Source organism: Epinephelus moara, chromosome 8 (assembly GCF_006386435.1).
Source record: "Epinephelus moara isolate mb chromosome 8, YSFRI_EMoa_1.0, whole genome shotgun sequence".
NCBI lineage: Eukaryota > Metazoa > Chordata > Actinopteri > Perciformes > Serranidae > Epinephelus > Epinephelus moara.
Genome location: NC_065513.1, coordinates 40,841,790 through 40,867,397, shown reverse-complemented (window position 1 = coordinate 40,867,397; position 25,608 = coordinate 40,841,790). Strand labels below are relative to the sequence as shown.

Here is a 25,608-nt window from a genome sequence, read left to right as displayed (position 1 = left end):
CGCTCACACTAACATCATTTGGGATTGGCGTCATGACAGCGCGCTTGAGAAATCCACCATATATACAAATATATATACCCTGCTTTTTGGGGTGAGGCAGTTGGGGGTGGAGGGGGGGACATAATTTCTGGAAATGAACAATACTTATCCGTCCATCGCATCCGTTACTTTGGGTTTGCGTTTTGGACGTGGTGCACCGTCACCGTGGCACGGTGTCCTCTTTTTCCTGTGAAGAACGCAGTAATAGGTCATTCAATGTCAAAAGGCATAAAAAAGAGACAGCCAAGTCTTCACAGGCTGCTGCTTGCTGTTGCCTTTAATTATTTTAATTAAACTTTGATATTCTGGTGCTGAGAGAACTAGTGGGTTGTGACGCGGCCGGGAAGCCCTCGGAGGATTGAGACGGTGGGCAGAGGAGTGTCGAGGCAGCTGTATCTATATCTTAAAAGTCTTAACTGATAGGCCTGTTTATGGGCTGTGATGTGCTACGCCTTGCTGAGCAGAGAGCAGACTGCACGGAAAACAGGGGCAAAAAACACCAAGCGCCATGTCAAGGTCTTAAAGGCATCAATCCCTCAAACCTAGCTGGAGATCACCCCGGTCAGGAGGCTGTCCTGCGGTCGAATAACGCTCTATTAATTTTCTTGTCCCGAGCGCATAATGAAAGGAAGGTGTCTTAGGAAAAAAAAAAAAAAAAACAACGAAAAACTACAGGGCAAAGTCTTGGTGCGTTCCAATACCTTGGGGCATCCTGTCTACAATTTGTCATGCGTGTGCACTTCTCAGTGTTAAAATGACAAGATCAGCCAGTCAAAGGGCAGCCGCCAGGCATCCAGCACTGCTGAAGTTGGAGAGGATTCGTGATGAGACATTGCCAAAAGGCAACGGACTTCTGCACTTGTGAGGCCCACTGGGATTATTCCGACTTCCACGCCAAAGGCAAACAGCCCCTTTCTCCAGTTTTTTTTTTTCTTTAGATAGCTTCCGTCTGTGTCCATGAAATTAGGTTTTTCACAGAAGGCACAATATGGTCAGAATATGTTAAGCCTTTGGTGCGCACGAAAAGCTAACCGAGTCTGAGTGCTGAGTTCAGGGGCGCCTTGTGCTTGTTTCTTTATTTTTCCTCTTAATTTATAAAAATATTTGGTAGCAGAAAAAGGTAGTAAATAACTTAATGAACAAAAATCAGTATTAACATTTCACCTTGTGTGCTGCAGAGGTTTAAAGAGCAGAAAACCAGGAAGGAAACTTTGTGCACAGAGTAGAGCAAAGTGAACAGATAGTGGTTTCAGCTGCAGGACTAAAGATCTTCCAAACAAAAAACAAAAAACCTGAAATTCTTCTGGTGTCCACAGCGATCAGCACATGTTGGTTTTCACACAGTAGTTCTTCTCTTCTACTGATGCGGCACACGGCTGAAATTAATACACCGACCCTGAAACACACAGACAGAGAGAGACAGACGATTACAACTTTATAATTAAAAACCACTTTATATTTTATTTGTACACAGTTATTCATATAAAGCAATTAAGACTTCGTTTTTTTTATATTTGCTAATATTTCAAATTATTATCTTTAATTATTTACATATAATTTAATTAACATAAAAAGTGCAATCATGATTTGATACTGGACTCTTTGATAAAAGATAAATAGATCAAAATAAATAATTAATAAAATAAATAAAAAATATAAAAAATCCACAACAGTACGGATTAAGATAAAAGTTAAATATGTATGTATTTATAAATAATATTTAATTTAATATATTTTAACACAAGTGAAACAAACCAAGAAAACAAAGATGAAAGAGGTAATATTCAATAGACACAGCATCATAATAATATTGATACTAATAATAATAGGAGGTCATTCAGAAATAGCACATATAAAATATACGGAGAGCATGTTTTACTTCAGGATAAATAAAGTTAATTTAAACTCCAATGTTAGAAATTATATTTTAATAAATCAAATGAAGTATCATCTGATACTTGGTCCTGTGTCCTCACCACCTTTCTGACAAATACTGACAAATAAAAAAAAGACATCTCACTTTAGTCTCCCTGTGCATGGTCTCACCCAACATGTGTATTTATGTGTGTGTGTGTGTTTGGTGTGTGTGTGTAGGCAGCTGTCTGAGCCTCTCGGTGCAGCAGCAGCATCAGCAGCCTGCTCACCAACAGTAGGCCGACTGGCACCAAGAGGGAGCTCTCGCACAGCGAATCCCCAGCAGCCAGCGGGGCCTCCAACCTCACACTCACACACACACACACACACACACACACACACGGCTCTGACTCTCTGCACCTCTTCATCATCTCCCTCCGTCTCTGTCTGCGTGTTTACATGTGCTCACTGTAACCTGCTCACAACATGTGTACGAGTTAGAAATGTTTGGAGGCAGAGAGCGGCATCAGAGCTGAGGACACCGAGGACTGCTCAACAGCAACAGCAGAGGAATTCCTGAAGGATACAGACCCACGTTTACTAGTCATATCTGTCCATGCAGGCGACCAACACAGTGACAGTGAATGGGGTTTTGTTTGTGTTGCAGCAACATGTTTTCCCATAAATAAAGTGTGTTCTTACGTCTGACAGAAGATCCTTAAAAGTTTAAAATCACAAGTGAAAAGTGAGATAATCTTCTCTTGTAATTTGGGTGAACTGACCCTTTAATATGCAACAAGAATGTCCTTTGGCTTGAGAGGAAAGCCACACAATCATGGGCAGAAACTCGAAAATAAAAGCCCCCAAATTAGCTTTGAAATGAGGACCTTCTAGCTCAGAGTGTGACCCTATGAGCCACCATGCAGGGTAAAGGGTTCAAGATACAAGGTTACTGTGACAGAGCAACGTTTCTTCTTCCTCTTCATTTTTTAATTTATATAAGTGTGCAACATGAAAAGAACAAAATTACACAGCACAAGACAAGTGGGGGAATTAAACGAGCAACGTCTCTGCTTGAAAGCCCTGTTTTCTTGGTCATGTAGACTCATAACTGAATGTCTACCTTGTGCTTTGTAAGCGGACATGTCCATGATACAGACTACGGACAGAGACAGTGTCCCTTTGGAATACTGTGCCAGGATGAAAGAGGATCATGACTCGCAGCGGTGCGTCCTTGCAGCCAAAATAAAACAATCCAAAGTTCCACTGAAACTGAAATAAATCAGTCTGAATACGATAACTTTCACAGCTCAAAACATACGAAATCCAATAAGAAAAAAAAACAACAATAAATGTGTGCTCGCTTTACAAAGCCTGTCCTCTCACTGTGTCACTGTCCAAACGCACTGGCCAAAACGAGATCAAGCTGCAGCGTCATATCACAAAAACAGGGTCCTTTAACACGCTAAAAATACGACAATCTTGTCTCAAAAATAGGGACGAGGAAGGCGAGCACTGCGATTACTGACCAACTGTGTGTACAGTGAAACAACTGAATCCTGCACATGTAATTGTGTCGTCTGATTTCTGACCTGAACCTGATTTCTCTCTCTGTGTCTCCTCTCACACACTGTGCCTCCTGCTCTCTGGATTTCCACACTGATTAGTTCTCATTGTCTGAGCCTGATCTCCACAGACACGCCGTGTGCTGATAGTACTACTTCGGTTGTCATAGTAATAATGCAGACCCTGTCACAGTGAGAACATCACCATAAAATAGTTTTGCTTTGCTATCACAGCACCAGGATGCATCCGCTGAAGCCCTAAAAATAATGTGTCCACACACTCCGGATTTCTCATTCTTGTCCCGACAAGTGACTTTAAATATGTTGCTCCATTTATGGCTGGCCCCTCGCAGCCAGCTACACACTTAATAAGTATTTATAGACTGGGTGACGAAGACGTTTTAAGACTTTCTAAGGGATGAGTGTTGGTCATTAGTCACTACTGGAAAAGTATACAGATAGTCACAGCTCTTAAACAACAATATTCACCAGTACTGCATGCTTTGGTGCTTAATACGCTTCACAGGATCATTGTGCATGACTACGCTCATGTGCAGAGGGAGAATCAGACTGGAGAAGATGATTTGTCATTATTAGTCGACTAAAAATGTCTTTAATCCATCACAGCCCAAGTTGCATTAGCGTTGAGGGACAAAACGACAATTTCAATTTCAAACACTAGCCCTAATTAGTACAGAATCCGATTTTAAAAAGACCTGATCTGAATCTGCATGAAAATGTGCACAGATTTGAGCCGCACATCTCTGCACAAAGGCACATCCCTGCACACACAGGCCTCACACAGTCCAGGTGGATGCCCCCATTGAGGTATTATGGACAGAAATGATGAAGGCACTGGCGCCTGAGCTGCAGAGTGAATGCAGAAGTCAGCAGCCAGTTCCTCTGGTGTGGGAGCTCTTACAGTATCTGCACTACAGTCTGGCTCGGGAGCAGAAGTGTGCACGGACCGACTGTGACGAGGGCTTTAGACAAGCTGGAGAATCTTCCATTTCTCATTATTTGGCAGGGCTGGTGGGTGTTTGATGGAGGGGTGGGGGCTTCGCTCCATCTCTGCATGGTAAGCCCCTCGACGTGTACCCTCTGCAACTAATCTCACACAGTCAACAAATAAGGCACATCAGATGCTGTTTTGGCCGCGGCCATCAGAGCGGCTAAGTTCAGTGGATTTTACGGGTTTTACGGCGCGGGGGGCTCGGTGAGGGAAGAAGTGCTCTCTGCGGCGGCAGAATGGCAGGCGAAGCAGGGGGATCTGGTGCGAGGGCGAAGCAGGTGCAGCACAATACGGTCAAACCCATTCCAGCTCCCCTGTTCCCGGATGAGCGGGGCCTGACTTGGCAGGGAGCGCCGCCTTGTAACTGGGCCATGTTGGAGAGATGGAGGCCCACCTGTGCCACCCGGAGCGGCAGAACAATAGTCTGAATATGTCAGCATGGAATGTCAGTGAAATCTCATCAGACGGACGGGAGCGTGACGGCAGATAGACGGGTGGATGAGTCAGGTGGAGAGACGGAGAGGTGAAGAGACAAGAGGAGGGGGTGAGGCGGGGGGTCAGAGGGAGGCGGCCACTTCCAAATCAAGACTGTGATAAATACGGTTCATTACAGACACTCCACTGGCCTTCTACTGAAACTAATGGAAATATATTGAACCCTGATATCAAACTAAACTGATTATAACAACACTTATTGTTGATGTATCTGAGAGGTCCAACACACAACATGACAGTTTGCAGCAAAGATATGAAAAATCGGTGCTTAAACTAATGTTAATCTTTCTTATTGCTCTGTTATGATCATAATCATATTATTTTTAGTCTGAAAATGTCAGAAACATTATAAATATTCATTGTAAAAAAAAAGATTTAGTGAACTAAAAAATGAGGCGCAAAAAAGCTGCAAAGTGTGACATCGAAAAAGCTCGAACATGCTGTAAAAATATTCTGCAGTTTAATAGTTAAACTTTTAAAACAATCAATAGTTAAAGCTCCTGATTGATGCTCTCATTAACTCACTGACTGCACATTGCAACTGTGATGAATAATACTTTCAGTAAGACCATTTTTAAAAGAACTAAAAACACAACAAAGAGCTCCACTGTTGCCAAAAGCGACAAAATTCCTGCACTTTATATTTCAGTCTTCTGTAAAATTGTTGAATCTCATGTCGTCAATAATCTCAGCACCTAAAATAATCCTCCAAAGTCCCAACGCTGCATGTCGCCGACTACACCACTATCTGACCGGAGTTTAGCCACCTCCACTGAAGTCTTGTTAGCGGGCCCTCGCTGCGTGTTGACAGGAGCTGCAGAGGTCCACGTTTGCCCAGTCCTCAGACAACATGTTTGTCACTTGGACTGTTGGCTTGTAACTTGAGGCAGAGCTCCAGAAGTGAAGTGGAGAGAGAGTGTGACTGAGTGAGTGTGTGTGTGTGTGTGTGCGTTTGATTTCCATTCTCATCTCTCGCAGTGTTCGCACCCTGAGCAGCTTGAGTCCCCCAGAGCTGCGACTCTCTGAGGAGCTCAGAGAGACAGACAGTACAGCAGAGACTCAGAGCTCACACCAAACTCTGGGACATTTTATGTCTTCTGATACACAAATACTGTAAATAATAATTATCACGGTCTTTCTGGGAAAGTTTCTGGGACGATACTGACGATCAGAGGAATATTTCTCGTTCTAGTAGCTGAAGATTTGAGTCAAACATGCATACAGTGTGCACGAGGCTGGGTGGGGTTTTCAGACCTATAGCAAGATGAATTAAATATGGCTCCTTACTTTCATTTCCTTTATTCTGCATAATATTCTGGATAGGTGACGATTTCAAATGCCCCAAAACAGGAGATGTTTAAGGTGTGAGGTCCACTTTCCAATTTCCTGACCTCAGTGTCAGACTTGGGGAAAAGATCACTTGAGTCAACAAAAGCTGGAAGGTTGTGTAAACATTTCAGAAGACGTCATGCAACCACAGGAAATGCTGGCGAGCTTAATGGTTTTTATAATAATTGTGTACACCACAATCATGTCCAAACTTCGCTGCTCCCGCTGAGTGCACCTGCATAACGACCACATCTGCAAACAATCATTCCAAGAAATGACCCAGAGTAAACAACGTCGCTGTTACTGACATGGATACAGTTGAGAGTATGACGTTTGAAATGTTTCTAACATCCTCAGAGTGCATGAAGCTTTAAATGAGCGGGCACAGCTGAAGGTTGCAACCGGACACGTCCTCCAACGCACCAAAGAAATGGAAAGTCATATTTTTATTTGCAGCTGAATCCAGCCATTGTGTGCAGGTACTGAATCTGCAGCTCCATGATGGATGCTGCCCAAACTGTCACTTCAACTTAAAATCACAACACTTGTAGGTCATTTAGTCATCTTGTAGGATCTGATCCAGAGCACGAGTCAGGCCATGAAGTAACACTCATGTTCCACTGCACATTTTCTTCCACAGTTCAGAAAATAATCTAGAAATCTTCAATAATCTATTAGTCCAACAAATCTACATCTGAAAACTTAAGTTGCCATGTGTTTGTCTTCTCTCAGTTTGAAATAAGTCTCCACAACAAATTTTGGGAGGCAAATGAAAGGAAATAAACACAGCTGATGGCGAGTTAGCTCCCTTCCAAATATTTGTATTGGCTTGTCGTATTAATTGATTGTATAGTTTATCACATTAACAATATCAAAAACAAAACAACAAAAAAAAGACGCAGGAAAGAAGGCATCCATTTAGGTTACAGAACGAATCTCCCATCTGGACTGTAGTGTGAAAACACTTGCAAGCATGAGAGTTGTAATCCAGTTGCAAGATGCTTATTTTGCAGTGATAAGCTACGGGCTTTGAAAGATTTTATTACCAGAACAGAGACTTTTTTCCACATTAGAGCTTTGCAGCCTATACAGTATCTTAGTTAATCTAGGGCTTACTTAATCCAACAGCAACAGGACGACTGCAACACTCGTCACATTATTCCAACACGTGTCTGTTGTTCTGACAAAATGTTAATGAGCTCAACAGCAAGTCCAAACTGCATCATATAGCTGCTGTACTGTGGATGCTCCACTTTTCACTGCATCAACTACAAACAGTGTTCTGCTGCTACACTTCCACTGGAAAAGGTTTGGAAAAGGTTCTATCAGGTTGCAGAAATCTCAAGGAACGTTCTGGTAATGACAGAGTATCATTGCTAAATGTGTAAGGTAAAATCCGGCACATCACTTTTTAACACATTACCTATCTTAAGGAGGATTTCCCCAACGCAAAGCATTGAATTCTTGTCTGTTAAACTACCAGGAACACACAATCTTCGTTGTTGATTTTGGGCAGTTTTAAGCTACTAAGGATGTGATGCACCAAGTTGCTCTGAACCTTTAAACTTCAGTTTCAACATGGATCTCTATTTAACTCAAACTAACAGTTGAGATCATTTAACTTCATGGCTGCATTTTGGAGATGGACACAATGAAATGAGCAAGTTCCTGGGGAAGAATAACTTAACATCTGTGTGTCATAGAGGCTGATGGAAAGGTTGGGACATGCCATTAAAAATGGGAGTGTGCTAGTCATAGGCGTGCTTCTACATTCTGGTTTAATTCTTTCTTTGTCTTCCAAAAAAAGATCCAAAAGTTCATTAGCTCGATAACAAGACTTTTTTCCGCAGTGGCTAAGGGGCTAAGACGTTAACCATATTTCTGCACATAGTCCCTCTCTGTCTCCCCATGTATCCATTACATTTGTGAAGTGTTAAAGGTGGACGGTATGACCACAATCTTCTATTCTTGGATGTGTCATTTTATATCACAGTAAAAGATGTCATGCGACAGTAATTGTTCTGTAAATTCAATTAAGAAATAGCTAAATATATCTTTACTGTGCTCATTATTTGAGTATTTTCTTCTTTTATTTAAAACTTCCGTACAAACACTTGGCTTCAAGATGACTCAAAACAGTGAAAATTATGTTAAAATGGAAGCTTTAAGGTTCCAGGATACAACAATTTCAAGTGTTACGGGTTTCTGTATTACAACTTCACTCTCCTCCACGTCTGCCCAAATCATCATACCTTGAGGCAGCTGGATGATCGAGATCATGCGAAGATGAAATGATGCAAGAATCCAGCCCTGATTTGCTACATACTGTGCCTCCAATAGCTCCCGCGGTATAAACAGTATTGCCAAATCTCTCCTGGTGGACCACATCACCAAACCTTATAAAGTATAGTTACAAACATGACCCAAAAATTTGTAATGAAATGGTGTCATGTCATGACATAGTGCCATTTATGGGTTTTTGTCAGTGACTATTTTGACCTGGAGCTCATTCATCCTGGCAATATGGTAATCATGGTGGTTTTAACTTGAGTTTTAATAATCCAGAGTTTAATTTAAACTGTTGAAATTAATCTGGTTTAATCGTTTAAAAATTACAAGGTTCCCATATATTTTCATGGACAACATTTCTCTATTCTCTACAGAAGCGTATTGCATTCACTTGACCAAAAAAAAAAAAAAAATCTGTTTTATTGAGTAATTTTTTTCTGTTTTTCTGAGTTTTTTTTTTCAGAGTTAAGAGAGCAATAGAACAACAGATGCTTTCATTCCTTACTTGATAGCTCGATATAATGGAAGCAAACATGACCCGCTTGTTTAGTTTAATCCAGTTTTACTTTGTTTTGGTGTTATCATTAGTTGGTCGACTTTACGCAGGCACCAGTCACTTGCAGGTGCCAGGTGGGAGCTTCTCGCGAGATTTTGAAGTATCTCGTCTCCTCGTTCAGGAAAAAAAATTACCACGACAAACAGAAAAAAAATTACCACAAAAAAAACAAACAACAACCAAAAAACAGAAAAAAATTGCGACAAAAAACAGTGAAAAAATTACTCAGAAAAAGTCAGCTTTTTTTATTTGTCAAGTGAATGCTATACACTTCCGTAATTCTCTACTCTATTCAAACATTATTTCAGCAAGCAGGCACACATGAAGGAAGAGACAGAACGCGGGGAGAAAACGAGGAAACGTATATGATGGTAAATAAAATGTTGTCTTACGTCAACGCACACTGAAGCAACGTTACATCCACAGCTACAGAAAATAAACATACTGTTATGTTATATTGTGTAGAAGCTTATCCACGGAGGTAACTGTGACGATTTCACTAAACACAACCAAAGTCCATGACTTTGACGGCCTGAAAATGTGATTGTGAAATTTCATGAGGTTGGGAACCTTGAAATTAGTTTAAAGTGATCACTGATGGTGCAATTCACTGGCCTGGGTCCAGAACTTTGAAATCTGCCCACTCAAACAAGTTGACTGATTTGTCTGGTATCGTAAAATGAAACAATGGTTTCTTGGTTGAGAAACAGTTGATCCAATGAGCGCTACGGATGCTGTTGTCAAGCTGTGTGCCAGGAACAACGAGGAATAACAACAATTGCAACGACTATAGACAAAACAGACATTGCTGTCAAGACGCCATGTCTTCTAAATATCGCCTAACATCGTAGTCTGCTTTACTTCACCCCGCTCCACCCAAAAACCCGTATGTCAGCATGACTACGCATCAGAGTGGACTCAAAATGACATTAGAGTTCGGCAGATATGGTGGTCTTTAGTGACTCGTTAGGGAAAATTGCATCTCCCTCCCCATCGGAAAAAAGTGCGCACAATGTCAGACTGAAGATGGAAACTGGGTCTAATGAGTTGACAATTTTATCCGATATCAGGCAAACAATCCACCCTAAGTACAGGGAATCAATAAAAGTGTGAACTGTTCCTTTATCATAGCAACAGCCTCCTCTGCAGTGGAAGCAGCAGACTTTTACAAGTTAAAAAAAATGACTCCACAGTGTCATCATCCCTCTTCGAGTCCCTGCCTGTCGAGCCTCAGCCACCAGACATGTGTTCTGTTTTACTCCGTGTCCTCTGCCACATATTGAACAAATTAAAAGTTCAAGTTGGAGGGAGAAGCACAGCTGCACAGGGACAGAGGAGAGAGCCAGGGTGTGAGCAATCCTCCCTCCACGAGGCTGCTGGCCCTCTTCTCACAGCCCCTCGTCCACACACACACACTGCCCACACAGCGCTGCCATCTGGCCTGCTGGGAAATCAGAGCCACCTGAGACTCGGCCAAATACATGATGCTCGCTGACAACTCGGGCAGTTCTTCTCATTGTAAAGGGATGAATAAAGATTATACAAGCACATAAGGTACATGGGAGGACAACATTTAATAAACGATAAAACACTCATTTTGTATTATGAAGTTTAGCAGACACGTTGGAAGATGCTGGAAAAGAAGCCATGCCTTCAGGATGAAGTTTTTCCTCTCTATACTTAATATCCATGTTATAAATTCCTCCACGCTCATACGTATACACCTGTATCATCACCAACAACACGTATAAGTATGCCCAAACATTACACCCTTATGTGATCAACCAAAACCAATGGGCATTAATGTGCTGCTCCGACAGCCGCCACTCTTCTGCTTTCAGGCCAGATTTTGGGACCTGGCTGCAGATATTTGCTCCCATTCAGCCATAAGATCATTAGTGAGGTCCAACACAGATGCTGGTTGATAAGGTCTGGCTCACAGTCGGTGTTCCAGCTCATCCCAGAGGTGCTGGATGGGGCGGAGGTCAGAGCTCTGTGCAGACCAGTCAAGTTCTTCCACAACAAACTGGGGAAACTATTTCCTCATGGAGCAGGCTTTGTGCACAGCAACAGTAAAGCACTAAACTTGATCGTGCTTTGCTAGATCAGTGTAATACCCATAGATGTTAGTATTTAATCAGACACAACACTAACCCTCATAATCCAAAACCTGAGCTAACAGCAACACAAATTTACCATCAAACCGTACGATATAAAAATCCAACCCCTGACACCTTATTTACGTCTCATCCCTTTCAAACAGCAACACTGCCTCCAACAGAGAGTCTCAGTGTGAATAAAGTGGTGGCTGATGGGAAATCAGGCTCTGGTGGCTACTTGACTGACCCAGGGAGCAGAGAGGGAGTGAGTGACAGCTTGCAGTAAAAAGTTATGCTAGCAGGCAGCAGCATATGGTCTGCAGACTGTCAGAGCATCGCTGGCTCCCATTTCCTGCAGACAGGAGAATATTTTACTGAGTGGAGAAAAGAGGAGCTGATGGTGAAGAAAAAGGTTGAGTTCTTTGGTCCGAACCGTCGCGCGGGTGTTAGCGTCTCTGCAGTTTGTTGTTTTGCTGAGGTTTCAACGGCCATTTGGAAACAATGTTGATCAGACTTGAGCAACGTTAGCTTCATGGTGCAGCACTCTGTTTGGTAATGTCTCCTCTTGTTTGTTCATATCAGTCTGAACTGTAGGAAGACTGTGTGCTAGTTGAAACAGATTAAAGTACTTCTTGACTTCAGGTTTTCAGGGATAGAGAACTACAGGATATAAAGTGTACACGATATCTGATCTCTCTCCTTACCTCTACACATTTCTACATCTTGAGGTCATGTGCTTGACCCAGGCTCAGACTAAAGATTTTTGACTATCTCTAATCCACCCCTCCTGGAAAAGAAATCCAGTCCATGGTCAGTACCGAGTCTTAAACCTCTTAAACTGCTCGCAGACTCACCATGCTGCCCTGATAATTACAAACACATTTCATATTTAGGAGTTGAAGTCTGCAGCTGATGGTTTTGCCAAGTAACGATAAACATTTTAGCCCTTCAAAGTCAAGCGGGTAAGATTTAGGGGGATTTTAGTGGCATCTCGTAGTGAGGATTGCGACCAGCTGAAACTTCTCCTGGTTAGAATTCCTTCAGTGGTTCAGCAGGTTTTTATCGGGAGCTGAATTATGTGCAGAGGTCTCCTCCTCTACAAAGCAAACAGTCATTTAAACTGGTTAAAACACTGAATAAAGCAGTTTCACGTAAAAGGAATCAGTGTTTTTCTGACGATGCTCATCACAGGGGCTGCTAACTATGGTGGCTGAAGCGAAAACGCAAATGGTCCTATCTAGAGCCAGTGTTTGGTTTGTTTGTTCTGGGCTACTGGTGGTGCCACATGGGGGGACTCCATAGACGAGAACGTGCTCTCAGTGTAGACATAAATGGCTCATTCTTATTTTAAGGTGATTTTACACTCAATAAAACACACTTATTTTATTACATTCCATGTCTGCCAATATATCCCCCCCAGACCTACACACTGGGCCTTTAAGGCTAATGTTAGCTAGCATACTACTGTTAATAGACATTTAAATTGACAGTTAAAGTCGTACCTCCAGAAAAGACAACGCATGATGCATGATGCACCATGATTTTCAGATCTTGTAGTGTTGCATGTTTGAGATTAGAGGGAAGAACATCTGTGAAGTGTCTCCAAATGTGCGGGATGCAAACTGATGCAACTCCTGTAGTCTGAGTCTAAGAACAGCTGATTAGCAAAATGCCTAAAAGATATATCAAAGCTGATCTGATTGTCCAGTCTGTATCCTTGGTATTGTGCAACAAAAGGCCGTTGCAAGAAAAAGGAGTCTGTGAAAGGGTTAACCATATGGCCACGTCACAATAGCAGCGTGTTATTGGTGACAACGAGTTGTTCGCTGTTGCAGAATGTGAGTTAATAAAGATCAGAGTGTTTGCTTGGTTTCAAAGCAGAGCAGATTAAATCTGCTGATGCATGACGACCTGGTGCTTTGCAGGTTTTATTGTTTCCTATTTCCTGTTTCCTGTTGCAGCATCTGTCAACCTGCACCTTTCTGCTCATGCACCCCGTCACTGTGCACAACACTGCCAGCTGAATGTCTAAACTGACACAGCTCTTGACTCTGTATCAGCTGTCTGCTGTTGCAGGGATAAGTGGTATCTCTTGAAGCTTGAACATGGACGCTGCAGTACTGTAGGTGCAGCTGTTTCCTGCCGGGGCCTCATGCTTGCTTCCACTCCCCCCCACCCTCTCTGTGCTTTTTTTTTTTTTTTTTCTCAGAGTAAGTGCACATCATTGGCAGCTAAAAGCTCTGGGCACCGTCCCTCTGGTTGTTCCAGAGAAATGCCAATCGTTTTGGCGTCGACGGGGCCCTCACAGACGGCGCAGGAAGGCACAGATGGCACTAATGGACGAGCAGAATCCAACCGAGGGACCGGGACAGAGCCACACCGGAGCGCCGTCCAAATAACTGTAGTGTGAATGTACTGTATGGCCAACGCGCCGCTCTGCTCTAGCGGGGACGATGCCACGGCAATGCGGCATAAAGAATTTAAAATGATAAAATAATCATAAGAGAGGGAGATCGTGGGAGGATCTGCGTGGAGCCGTGCCAGGAGGATCAGACAGAGGAGAGATTGTTCTTGGGCTGATACGTGCTGAAGTGAGTTAGACAGACCTTGTCCAAGTCAACCCACTCCAGCCAGACAACTGGGTTTACAGCTAATGGACTGACTGAGACACTGTCTGTCAAGGAAGAGCCAGTTTATAGACTGCACCTTCTCCTGGTACAATGGTACTTTTGTACAACGTGTAAGCCAGCTGATAGCCTGTTTTACGACCCGTGAGGCGACAGACTTACATTTAGACTTCTTTTGTCGCCCAAATCTTTTCCTCCATTTCCCACGTGATGCCCACATGCTGCAGATTTTAACATTTGTTGTGCAAAGCATTCACAAAAACATCCCTGTGTCTCTTTTTTAAGCTAGTAGTGCTAAGCAGATGCTTGTAGGAAGAACTAGTCACAGCTTTCAGTGGTGCTAAGAGGCCCCTGAAAACCAGTTTGGAGCTCAGTGTTCTTTTGATAAAAGTTTAAATACTTCTGAGGGGTCGCGATACCTTAAGTTTGAGCCAATTTTAGCCTTCTGTGTGGTTTCTAAAAATGCGAGCGGCTTTCAGAGCTGAGAGGAAAAGCAGATAGGTGGGCAGATTGGGAAAATTGTAGCGTGACATTTTAAAACTCTGCAGAACAGCACAATATAGATAAAAGTTTCTCAGGTGCTAGTTGGCAGCAGAAAATACTGTAGAAAGCCTGCAATCCTAAAAGATGACACGAGTAAGATACGCAGTTGTCGCACACTTTGGGTAAAAACATGCAAACTGCAGCAGCACCCTGACTCCCCCAAAAAAAGGAAAGAGTCGTGCAGTGGACACACAGCTGTTCAGTGTCCCAAAAGCTCAGATCTGCCGTACAACACGCTCACACAACATGTGCAAGCCTTCTGAACAAGGACTCCAAACACAAACCAAAAATAAAGAGGGGGCCATTTGTTAATTTTTTCTTCCGCGTGCCACAGCGTATCAGCGTCCACTGAGAGCCACTGGGCTCATCTGTACTTTTAAATTACGTGTCATTGCCACAACTGTCCTCCCAGAGAGGCCAGGAGAGACGCCACAAACACTCAGAACTGCACTTAAAACATAAGCTCACATCATGTCTCCAGGCCACGAGCCCATCAACCAAACAGCTCCTGTATTTGGTTAAATAAAGTATGTGTAATATTTGCCTGCTAATACTCCGCCATAAAACTGTTTTATGCTACATGGAATGAGCCCCCGCTGCTGCTGAAACCTCAGGGTTTTTAGATGCATGCAGCTCCACTGATGATGAAATATGTATTAACAGCAGCCATGATTTCAGTGTCACACAGACACACTGCAAAATGTTTCCCCTTTAGCGAGATGCTCAACTTGCTTTGCCCAGAGGCCACGTCTGCAGAATGACACAAGGCCGGGGGACAGCTAACAAACAAACATAAATAATATTTATTAGATAAAGTGAATAAACAAGGCAAAACCAGCTGCAGCAGTTTCACACAGGTCAGGTGTGTGCAGGGGCGTTTCTAGGATTTAAGGGCATTCAGGGCTCAGACCAGGGCTCTGTCAGGGGTCCGGGGATCCCTCCCTTTTTTTTTTTATAAACTCACTATGGTTTGTACACACTCTGGCACCTTATTTACATATATTACAAAATTCCCAGAGTGAATCAATTCTTTTTTATTGTGAATTAGGAAATGGTCAGCAGGCCACCTGCCACGCAATCATAGGCCAGTTTTGGCCGGCGAACCATAAGTTGAGTATCACTGCCCTATCTTTTAAAACTATCGCATGCTTAAAATTGCTATCTGTACATTATGAACAATGATCTGCTTGGATCAGATGTTGCCGTCCAAGAATTTCTCAGAAAAATCTTAACATCAAGTCACATAAAGGCCTCACCCTACTGGAAACAATGTGTTGATGGTCGTTATTACAGTAAATTCTAAGAGTAATTTGTCTTTTCTATCTGCTGCAGAAGATTTCAGTACTGTATTTTTGGGCATGCTTATTGTGCATCTGTTGTGAACTGTCAATATAGCAGGAGCTTTTTTATTGTCCTTGAGCAACAAAGATCATGTTAGAGTGGGTAACACTTCCCCTGGTAAAAGAAATGCATATATGTAAATATGTGATATAAGCAAGTACGTACAGAGTCGGTGGTGCCTTTTTGTTAAAATGTTAAGTGATGAGTTCAGGGACAGAATCAGTGTGTTTGACGGTTATTTCTTTGTTTGGAGACTAGAGCTGCAACAATTAATCAATAGTTGTCAACTATTAAACTAATCACCAACTACTTTGGTAACTGATTCATCAGTTTAGTCATTTTTTAAGAAAACAATAAAATAAAATAAAAAATCTCTGATTTCAGCTCTTAAATGTGAATATTTTCTGAGCAAACAACAAGTCGATATATCAGTGTTGGTATTTTTATTTATTGATTTATTTATTTTTATGAAAACAGAGTCAAAATCCTGAACATTTTCTGGTTTCTTTACTTCTCTATGACAGTAAACTGAATATCTTTGGGTTGTGCACAAAGGTCGACATTTGAGAATGTCATCTTGAGCTTTGGGAAACACTGATCCGCATTTTTTTTTTTACTATTTTATAGATCAAAAAATTACTCGCATAATTGGTTTTGGTAACTTCTTTTTTTATTTTGCGAAAATCTGATTCTAATCCTCTGATTTCAGCTCCTTAAATGTTATTTTATTTTATCTTCTGGTTTCATTACTCCTGTGTGACAGTAAACTGAATATATTTGAGTTGTCAACGAAACATTTTAGGACGTCATCTTGGGCTTTGGAAAACACTGACATTTTTACAATTTTGTGACATTTACTAGACCAGACAACTATTAGATTCATCAAGAATGAAAACAATGTTTGTTGCAGCCCTACTGGAGACTTTACAATAAAATTCAGGTTTCCAGTCTCATTTCTGATGTGACAAAACATTTAATATATCATTTGAATTTTTCAGTAAACTGAGCCGTGTCTAACTGTCTCATTTGTAACTATTGTACACAGTTTTTATCACAGGACCTTTACTAGCAGCAGCGTGTACTGTCTGCATCTTCACTCAGACAGCCTTTAAATATTAATCATTCAAAAAACAAACTGTTTCTTCCCAAAAATAAATATGCTGAAAATCCATTTGGTCTAAACTTTGTTGCCTTAAATTCATCTGTCAATATTTCAAAAGCACAGATGATTCAATCTTCAAAAACCTATTAGTAAACAAAGGTTTTAAGATGACTCATTAGCAGCAATGTGCTTTACTTTGATGCCAGTCGTGTTTTTTTGTCAGAGTGAGCAGATATATATTTTCAAGTGCTGAAGATCTCCTTTTGGAATGGAGCTCTTTGATTGGCCTCGCTTTTTGGAGAGTGTCCCTCCAGTGTGTGTAAATGTGCGAGTGGGTGTGTGTCGCTGCTCCTGTTCGCTGCGTGGTTCCCCCTCTTCCCCCTCCACCAGCGGCATGCTGGACGGGGTCACATGTGATCTGCTCTTAGCGGAGATGCAGGCCATGCGACAGGGAGGGCCAGTAATTGGAGTGAGCTGTCAAGACGGGGCGGTGTGTTTTGTGTGTGTGTGTTGTGCACGTGCCAGGGAGGCTCCCCTCCTACAGGGTGGCACATATTAAAGTCCCTGATGAGACTAATGCAGGAGGAAATGGATTTGGCGATGCGCCCGGTCGAGAGGTGAAAGGGAAGGCTGGTCTGGGTCGACCCTGACCTGAAATGAATCTGGAGCAAGCGCAAGAAGAAAAAAAAAAAAGAGGACGGTGATTTGTGTGTTTCTCTTTCATGTGTGTAAATAGTTTTTAATTGTTCCACTGGATTTGATTTGCAATGAATATTCATATCTTTTTTTTGTACAAGTGATTCCTTAAAAAAACAAAAACGATTTTCTGTTTCCCAAATCTAAAAAAGCAACATCTCATATTTGTATCATTACTGAATCATTGATCCTTCAGACGCAATTAGTGGGAGAGAGATCACAACCCTCGCTTCTCTTTTAAGAGTTAATCAACAAATTAAAGATGCAGATTTGCAGCTAATGACGCGCCGACGTGCACTGCCAAAAACATGCAACGCTTTCCTGCAGTTGACATGATTAACTACAATTACAGAAAAGGTAAAACAAAAGAATTAATGGGAAATTGTGTCTAATCAAAGGCACAAAGGAGATAATTGCGTTGCGGGTTGATGAATTAGTTATTATTAGTTTCTCTGACAATTGTGGTTTATTTCATCTTTGCCAGGACATGAACATCTGTAGCTGCCTTATTAGTGTTCGGCTCTGACAGACAGGAAAGTTACTTCTGAAACACATCAAGTCGTTTTTAAATTATTTCATCAATTAGTCTGAATCATTTGGGTTATTTAAGGTTTTCTTCTCAATTATTTTGTCTTGTGATAATTATGATAACTCCCATTTATTCTTGTTCTGCAATAAACTGATGTTTTTTTCCAGGTTTAAACCCAGAATGTGAGATTTGAAAATGTGTGCATGTGAAACAAGCCGTTAACATCCACTGAGTTTTACTCACATTTTGATATCAGTGTGAAAAATCTTAAAATTTACATTACTTTTAAAAAATATTAGTTTAATATCGCGTGTATCTTGACCGATCCATCAGAAAAAAATAAATTAAAAGTTAATAAAGCACAAGTTTCAAGTAAAAGACACAATTTTAATTCCTTAGCTTTACACATTTGATTTTTTTTTAAGCATTTTGAATATTAACTCGTGCCGTATATTTCAAAGCTGTTCTGCTTATTTAGCAGAGCTCAAAGCTGACTTACACTAAAGGTTCTGTGTTCATAACTCACAGCCCAAATCTGTCTTCATGTTCAAAGTTAAATCTGATTTTACAGCAAAAACTCCAGCTTTAAATCTCAACAGGAGAAAAGTTGTTATTTACGAGGCAGTAAACTACGCGGGTGGAAACAGGAGCGAGCGGCGGCGGCCTGCTACGCCGGGTGGAAAGGCTCGGTGATAAAGCATCTTGTTAGCTCTACTGAGGAAAATATGCTTATCAAGCCGCATGTTAATACAAGCAGTAAATAATGTGATCATCGGCCAGCGATGCTGGAAATATAACAGCGTGAAGGAGCCTGAAGCCACGCTGACAACAGGGAGGTGTTGTGTGTGTGTGTGTGTGTGTGTGTGTGTGTGCGTGTGTGTGTGTGTTTTTTTTTTTAAACATGGGCTACAAACTGTGAGAACTGGGTTAATGTGACCTGAGCAGTGAAGACATGAGCAGCAACACACACTGGGTGGACCGACAACAGGCAGTTTACCAAACACACACATACAGAGCTCACACACCTTCAGACAACTGAGTAAAGGCAGCACAAGTCATTAAATATCAATGTAACGTGATAAATCAATGCACAAGACAAACTATAAACTGATGAGATCACAGTTTTTATGTCTGCTGCTGCACTAAACTAATGGAAATTTGCAAAACTGAATTATCTTCATATCATCTGTGTACATGATCAAAGCGTATACATGTCTGTTGGGTGTCTTCTCTTTTACATGTTTCCTTTACTGATTAAATGTTCTTTATGCCTCAAGACTGCATCCTAGCATACCTCTCTCCATGTTTGCACATTTCATAAGACAGAATAAGCCTGGAGGACGACATGAGCACAACATTTTTAAGGCAAGGCACCCCAGGTTTTTATAATGCACCAGTCAATATTGAGATTTTGGGCCGATGTGCTTCCATAACATAAAATTTCAATGATTATTCTACGATTCTCACAGGTCTCAGCGGGACATTCAATGTGACGTGGCATTTAGTAATACACTAAACAAGCTAATGGCGCTAACGATGGATCGGAAATGTGCAACAACATTTCATGCCGACACTAGATAACAAACAAAAGCCAGAAAGTGTTTCGTATTAATTATTTGCGAGCTGTAAATTCACATCTTCCAAGCAGAGGAGAGACGATAACGTTGTCTCGGAGTCTTACAGTGTAAAGTTTCTCCTACTTTGTGCTGCTGCATCACGTCCACAGCTGTTTGCACCAAAGAGTAGCATGAAAGTCAACAATGCTCACTCCGCAGGAAGATCTGAGGACGTTTTGGTCGGGTTAGGGTTCAATTTGGAGCAATGTCAGTCAACTGAGGGGTCTCCAACTAATCAATTGAATCTCTGACTTTCAACGGGCTCCCCTAAAACATTTCACCCTACTCCCCTGGGGTGTCTCCTCTTATTAATGAAAACTACTACAAGTGTGTGATTTTTATTTTGCACCATCGGAATATATTTAGGTTCAACAGGTATGTTTCCCACACCCCATAGCCTGTTACAGTCGCCCCAACATGTGGAGACAGATGTATTGCGACTCTAATGTTGCCTGTAAAACAGTAGAACACAGATTCAAGTTACCCACAGAAAAACTCTAACCCTGAAACCCTAAAAAGGTTTCGTGCCTTGTCCACTTTTGTGTCACAATCGGCTGCAGACTGACTTGGCAGAGATGGCTGCCATCTTGTTTTTCCTCAGAACAATATCGAGCTCTTCAGCTGCTTAACGTTCCTCTTCCTTCACAAAGAAGCTGCTAACTTTGTCCGCTGTTCTCGGTTCAGCTTTGCAAGGGACTAGTATTACCTCAGGACCCCCATGTCTGTGTTTTGTGGGGTATTTTTGCACCGGATATATGGAGATATGGACTTTGCTGACATTATCCCCCTGCATATGATGTGCACAGGCATTTTAACTTCACTCTGCACAACACAAAAACTGTACAGCACCACTTGCAATGATGTACAGTGTTAAAGACACAGGACTGATTCCGCCACACACTGTCACGTAAACCATCACATCATCTTTTGAGATTTTGCTCTTCTCATTGATTCAATTCTGCTTCTTCTGCAAATATGTCTCACTGTTGTGGAGCAAGATGACCCTCCAGCAACCGAAATGCTAGTGCTAATATTATGTTATTATTAAGATTAATATTATCATGACCTCTGTGTGTTTGGCGAAATATGGTTGGTGAATTTTTAAATACAGACATGGCAGATTCCCATTAGATTAAGATCACAGACGACATCTGCAATTATTACAAGTTACCAGCAGTCCACAGGTAGTAGTAGTCACGTCTGAATAGGGCTTTAGATGGTGGGAACCTGAGAGACTCATTCCTACAGTCTATGTGCAGCTGCTGTGACAAAACAAGGAGGCAAACTCTGCATATAGCTGCAGGCTGACTGGAGATCTTTAGTTTGGATTAAAATAGCCCTACTTCCTCACTTCTATTTTAAGTTAGACTCTTATACTCATCGTTTCCTGCTAAACATGTCTACTATCCTGACACACTAACCTCCATCCTCTCAGCTGATGGAGCCATTCTCACTTCAGCCGGACAGCTGTGGACTCAGTCCACTGCCTTTCAGGTACCAGAGTCCCCTTTATAGGAACTCGCCTGCATTTTGACAACAAGACCATACCTCTGGTTTTGGTTTCTGGGTGGTTTCATTTCACTCTCATGTTGGTCTTATTGGCTTCATCTTTGTGGTTATTTTTATGAGCTCGAATCAGAAAAACAACCTGAAAATGGACTCTAAGTTGCTGTTTTACTTGCTGAGTTTCGATCCTGGGGCTGTTATTGTTCTTTGTTTGGTAAAAAAAAAAAAAGGCCCTCCTGATGTTTTAGATTTTTATAGTACACAATAACCTCTCCAAAATCCATTTGGAGCTCACTGTTGATGCTTTGAGACAAAACTGTGTTAGTTCAAAATAAGGGAGTGTATCTTTAAAAAAGCCACAGGGTGCCGCACGCTTAGCGGAGGTCTTGGAGTGAGCTACATCTAAATCAATCTGGATATAAATAACACATCTGCTTTTTTAAGGGACCGCCCTCTGAAGCTGCACCGCCGTTCTCATGACCATCCTTAGTCAACGCTCTTGGCTACGATCATGGAAACGACGACTGTGAACTTGAGTCAACTCTGGTTGACCTGGGAGTTGGTAGAAGAATGGGGGAGGGAGTCTTGATTTGCAGTATGATGAATCGTCACACAGCATGCTCAAACCTTCCCCGAGGCCCAGCAGTGAAACTAACAAGTTTGGCAGGCCGACGCTGCCCTCTCAGGCGCTCACACAGTGCTGCTTTGCGAGAGGAGGGCGGGCACTGCCTCTTTGTCTCAATGGAGACAAATCTTGGGCGGACTGTTTGTTTGGGGAAGGGGTGTGAACGGCGCACAAGTCCATCAAATCAATTAGAGTCTTACGCAGAGACGGCCTGGCTTGGCCTGGGCTGAAGGAGCCAGGCCAGATCTTTTGTGAGGGGTTATGTGAGTCAGAGTGTTGCCACAGCCAACAGTCATGACTCGTGTACTCACAACACCAGTATCAGTGCAGGGAGGAGGGGTGAAAAGCTTGCATATGGCCAGAGCCAGTGTGTCACATTTGGGCTGGAGTTCACATTGGGCTCAGATGCTCACACCAATGAACTCGTGAGAATTGTCGAGCTGCGGCACTGCGGTCGTGTTTGAGGGTGAGATTTACCAGCTTAGAAGCCATGGGTAGAAAACTGTACTGCGTGTGCACTGACATCCTCCGTGCAAGTCCAACTGCGTGCATTTATCCTCCATCTTTTATTCATAACTTGTACTGCAGACAGTGTTTACACTCTATGGTTAAATGCTTTATTGTAAAGGAGATGCAAATTCCTCTGAGAAAGACTGGACATTATTGGACAATATTAACATTATTTTCTGGAAAAATCTATTGAAGTCCAACACCTTTATATCTATGGTCATAATGTCCAGTGAAAATAATTCATTTTAGAATACACAGGCCTAAAGCTGCAGTTATATTTGCTGCATGGACATGAGAAGATGCTGAAGAGTGATGAAGAAAGGAGGATGAGGATCTTTTACACTCTGTGTGAGTTCCTCCTTGCAGCAAACTGATATTCTGCCAAACTATAGGGGGCAGTTTATCGAAAACCCACGTCTACAGCATAATTTCTCCATTTTCTCTGCCCATCCCCATCCACATGTCCGATGTGCACGGACTGGCCAAACTCTCCACACTGGACCACTGCAAAGGGCCATGTCCGATGGTGTGACGTCACTTTGGCTGCGTGGACACTTGCAACCCTAATGGATGTGTGGAGCATAAATCGAGCATTACACTGTGTCCAACTATCGCAACTATTGGAACACGTAACACTGGAACTCCACATGTAATCTGTTAAATATGCACTTCTCTTACACACATAAATAAACCCTGTACCTATCAGTTGTGTGATCGGGATTTGAGTGGAGACCACTTAAATTATGTATGAGTACTTGCTTACTTCGTACAATTAAACTTTTTTAACAGAAAACCTGCTAACAGCAGTACGTTGTTATTAGTGATGTTCATTTAACAGAACCTTTCAGCTCCCCAGGGATCAGCCTCCAGCCACCTGCCATCTTATTTAGGTTTTTGTAGGGAAATGAGCAGATATCATATTGATAACACTTCACTTCAACTTCACAAATCCCTCATCAATTGTGGTGCTTACAAAACAAATGACAGAAATTCATAGAAACAGGGCATCAAACAAAAGTTCAGATCGTGTATTCAATTAGGACACAGGAAATTCTGTTTAAGTGCTGCCCCAACAAACGTAGGCTAGTATAACATCTATTTTTCAAGTTTCAAACAGTATTATTATGCATGTCAGTTGATTGACTTATTTTATTTGGAATATTATGTATGGGCAAAATTAGCCTACTTTTCAATAAAAAATATTATAAATTATTCAAGCTTCTCACATAAATTGTATGTTTTCCTACAAAAAGTAATCCACCCAAATTCGTACATATTCCACATATTTTGGAAGGCTACAATCACGTGACCAGTGGTCTTGTAAGGAGGAAGGTTGGGGTGGTAGATTGGTCACAAAAACCTGGACATTCCCCCGAGACTTTCCCCTAAAGTCACATGCTCAGAACTTTGAGTCATTTTAAAGTACATCCTTGCCATGTTTCTTTTCCTTGATCTAACCACAGTAACTTAACTTGCCTTAACCTAAACTCCTTTACTATACGTTAATTATGTTACTATACGTTAAGGATGTAAAGTCATTCGTGGGGCGCCAATTCGTAGGATATCATACAAAGCATTCTGTGAGAATACGTTAAAATCTACATGCCTTGATGATGTCATTGTTTAAATGTCCTGCCTATCCATTGTTTTGAAGCAACACAGATAATATTTGAATTTCTCCCACGTCTTTGGGACTAGTGTTTTCACAATACTGGGATTTCTAACTTTGATACAATACAATAAAAAATATGGATAACTGATACTATGGTTGATTCCACAGGGAAAATGGACATTGAAAGATAATTATTAAAAGATAAATATAACATGACAACAACAAATTGTCTTTCCTTGGCTGGTAGCAGAGAACAGCTGAATGACTGTAGTAAACATTAACAATAAGAGTGAGCAAGAAAGAGCAGCTGGTACTGATGTATTGATATCGCTGAAAATGAGTATTGAAACAGTTTCAAATATTCAGTTTAAATTTATATCAATAAATGTATACTTTTGACAACATCATCTGGGACACTGAAATCTTCCAGAACACCTGGACAGTACTCTTTTGTATCCTGTACTTGCACAACACCTGCTCCTAACTGCTGGATTAGGAATAAAAACTGGAACAAATACTATTGTGAAGTATTTATGCATGATTCATGTGAGATAAAAACATTCTCTGAGTGTATGTCCATAGGATCAGTGTGCCTTAAAAGCAAGGAGAGGAAGGAATGTAGCTATGAAGTGAACTGTATAAATTATAGCACCTGCAAAATGACAGGTTGTCTGAGGTTTAGGATTCTTTGTGCCAAATCAAGAATAAATGTACATTTTCTGTGAAAGTACAAAAGCTTTTTGTTTACATCTCCTTGTCAAAGCTCCATACTTCCCTCACGTTTCCATGTAGCACTCACAGTGATCCTGGACGACTGGAAGGAAGTAGTACTCCTGTCTGTCAATAATCACGCTCGGATCCTCTCCAGATCAGTGTCAACTTAATACATCAACTAGCCGCCATGTGATTTCTCAGGTGATGGGAGCCTTTCTCACCTCGACTTTCTACTTTCAGATATACGCAAAAAATCTGTTCTCACTTTCCAACGTGTCTGATTTTGTTTTTCTCCCTTTGGAAATGTGGAATCAACAGACAAACATTATTCTGCTACGAGCAAATGGCAGCGTTTCATGTGCAGACGTGTGTTTGAACAGCAAAAGGAGGCAACTTGTGGAATGTGGCTACAAGTTATTGTGATTGGTAAACACTCGGGTATATTTTAAAAATTGCTTTGCTTCCTCTTTACTAAAGTATTGAGTAGAGCCTGGTAAAGAAGAAGAGCTGGTTGCTGTTGAGCTTTTCAGCTCAGTGTGCAGCCAAATTGGGCACGTGTGGTTCTAATGATCTATTACAGTGTCAACCTTGTCCCCAGAGATTTTGCAACACTAATAATAATAAATACACCACGCTACTTCCAACTTTGCTCCTGACAGACAAGTCAAAATCCAGCTACTGGATTTTAGTGGGGTTAACATAGAGGTTGTTTTAGGCATTTCAACAAATCACTCCTGTTTTCCTTTTGTGTGCAGTCTTATCGCACATCAGGGCAGGGTTTCCCACACATACATTAAAGGGAAATTTCGGTTTATTTCAACCTGTCTCCTATCGTCCTAAATTTGTTTCAAGTGACTAGTGACATAAAAATAATAGTTAGCATGTTAGCCGTTAGCCTAGATACAGCCGGGGCGCATAGTAGCGTCAGACCTGTTAAAACGTAAGTGAA

General features: G+C 41.6%; 1 protein-coding gene across 1 annotated transcript in view; it reads right to left on the bottom strand.

The window, feature by feature from the left end:
- Positions 1-681: 681 nt before the first annotated feature.
- antxr2a (ANTXR cell adhesion molecule 2a) overlaps positions 682-25,608 on the bottom strand; it is a 115,716-nt gene continuing 90,789 nt past the window's right edge. The window contains exon 17 of the mRNA XM_050050888.1: positions 682-1,435. Within this exon, the coding sequence (XP_049906845.1) occupies positions 1,397-1,435 (39 nt within the window). The 3' untranslated portion in view covers positions 682-1,396. The remainder of the gene's footprint in view (positions 1,436-25,608) is intronic.